Here is a 1715-nt window from a genome sequence, read left to right on the forward strand (position 1 = left end):
GCCGCACTGTCGGAGGGTCAGTGCTGAGGGAGTGCCGCACTGTCAGGGGGTCAGTGCTGAGGGAGTGGGCACTGTCGGAGGGTCAGTGCTGAGGGAGTGGGCACTGTCGGAGGGTCAGTGCTGAGGGGTGCCGCACTGTCAGAGGGTCAGTGCTGAGGGAGTGGGCACTGTCGGAGGGTCAGCGCTGAGGGAGTGCCGCACCGTCGGAGGGACAGTACTGAGGGAGTGCCGCACCGTCGGAGGGACAGTACTGAGGGAGTGACGCACCGTCGGAGGGACAGTGCTGAGGGAGTGCCACACTGTCTGGCAGGCTCTCTTTTGAACCCTGAGGTACTGTCATGTCGTCCAAGTGAATGTAATAGATTCCACGGCCACTATTTTGAAGAACAGGAGGAGAAGTCACTTCTGTGCCATATTTATCCCTCACCCAATGTCACTCAGACAGACTCACTGGGTATTAGCACACAGCTATTTGTGAATAAATTGGCTTCATATTTTCTGAATCCCACTGATGACCACACCCCAGAACCAATTCACTCGGTGGAAGCAATTTGGACCATTTGGATGAAAGGCGCTACAAAAATGCACATGCTCCTTCCTTTATGATGCCTGTACATTGCTGTCAGGAGGAAGCAGAGCTCCAGGTGTGTCTGTTTGCTGTCATTGGCGGCCTGAGCTTGTTTCAGCCTGGGCTCTGTGAAAAGAAAAGTCACCTTACCGCATGAACCATCTCAGTTAGGAGGGGCTCAGGATCCGGTCGCATTTGTAAATCTTCCAGTTCAAAACGGACCGACAGGCGCACCATCTCCAACTCCTCGTCTGGGGGGGGAGAAGAGATAACAAATCGACAGAGCCATGTGTGCGGTGGTGGGAGGGGGGTGTGGTGCTGTCCACAGCCAGTGACCCCACAGCCCCAACTGAACGAGGGGGACAAGGGCCGTTAATCCAGTGACCCACGGAATGTTCTGGGGACCTGGGTTCAAATGCTGCCACAGCAGATGGTGGAATTTGAATCCAATAAAAATCTGGAAGGAACAGTCGAATGATGACCATGAATCCATTGTTGATTGTTGGGAAAACACACCTGGGTCACAGGTGTCCTTCAGGGAAGGAGTCTGCCATCCTTACCTGGTCTGACCCACGTGACTCCAGACCCACAGCAATGCAGTTGGCTCTAAACTGCCTTCTGGGTAATTGCTGGGCTCCCACAGCCAGTTAACAATTAAAGATTATGGCAGGCAGGCATCGTACAGCCAGGAGCAACTCCCACTGCGGATATTCAGCCCCTTCCTCCTCACCTCTGGGCTGCTTTTGGACTGTCCTCAGCTGCTCCCACTCTCACAGATCTCCAGCTCATAACGCAGCCAGTCAGAGGACGCTGGTCACTCCTTCCAGGGCCCACAGGAGGGGAAAGAGTCCCCTCCAACGCCTGCCACTCTAAACCTGGATTGGAGCACTCCACAATCCCAGACTCGGAGTAGCGGGTGAAAACCCACACTCACGGATCACGATGAATCAGGAGAGTGAGGGGAAGCTCTCTGCTGCTGTTACCTGTTAATCTCGGTTGAAGCACCACATCAGCCAGGAGGTTAACCATCGTCTCCAAACCCTTCACCTCAGCAGAAACTGCAAACATCGTAGTGTCCCTGCAACAGGGTTGGAGACAGAGATCTATACTGATCATTGAGAAACCTTCACACCCACACTTCATTGCT

The 1715-nt window shown here is 54.1% G+C and overlaps 1 protein-coding gene across 1 annotated transcript in view; it reads right to left on the reverse strand.

Annotated features, from left to right (window-relative positions):
- pmpca (peptidase, mitochondrial processing subunit alpha) overlaps positions 1-1709 on the reverse strand; it is a 15933-nt gene extending 14224 nt beyond the window's left edge. Inside the window, exons 1-2 of the mRNA XM_043719717.1 lie at positions 1552-1709; positions 712-819 (exon numbers count right to left, since the gene is read on the reverse strand). Coding sequence (XP_043575652.1) covers positions 712-819; positions 1552-1684 — 241 coding nt within the window. The 5' untranslated portion in view covers positions 1685-1709. The remainder of the gene's footprint in view (positions 1-711; positions 820-1551) is intronic.
- Positions 1710-1715: the final 6 nt, after the last annotated feature.

This window comes from Chiloscyllium plagiosum, chromosome 30 (genome assembly GCF_004010195.1).
Source record: "Chiloscyllium plagiosum isolate BGI_BamShark_2017 chromosome 30, ASM401019v2, whole genome shotgun sequence".
Lineage (NCBI taxonomy): Eukaryota > Metazoa > Chordata > Chondrichthyes > Orectolobiformes > Hemiscylliidae > Chiloscyllium > Chiloscyllium plagiosum.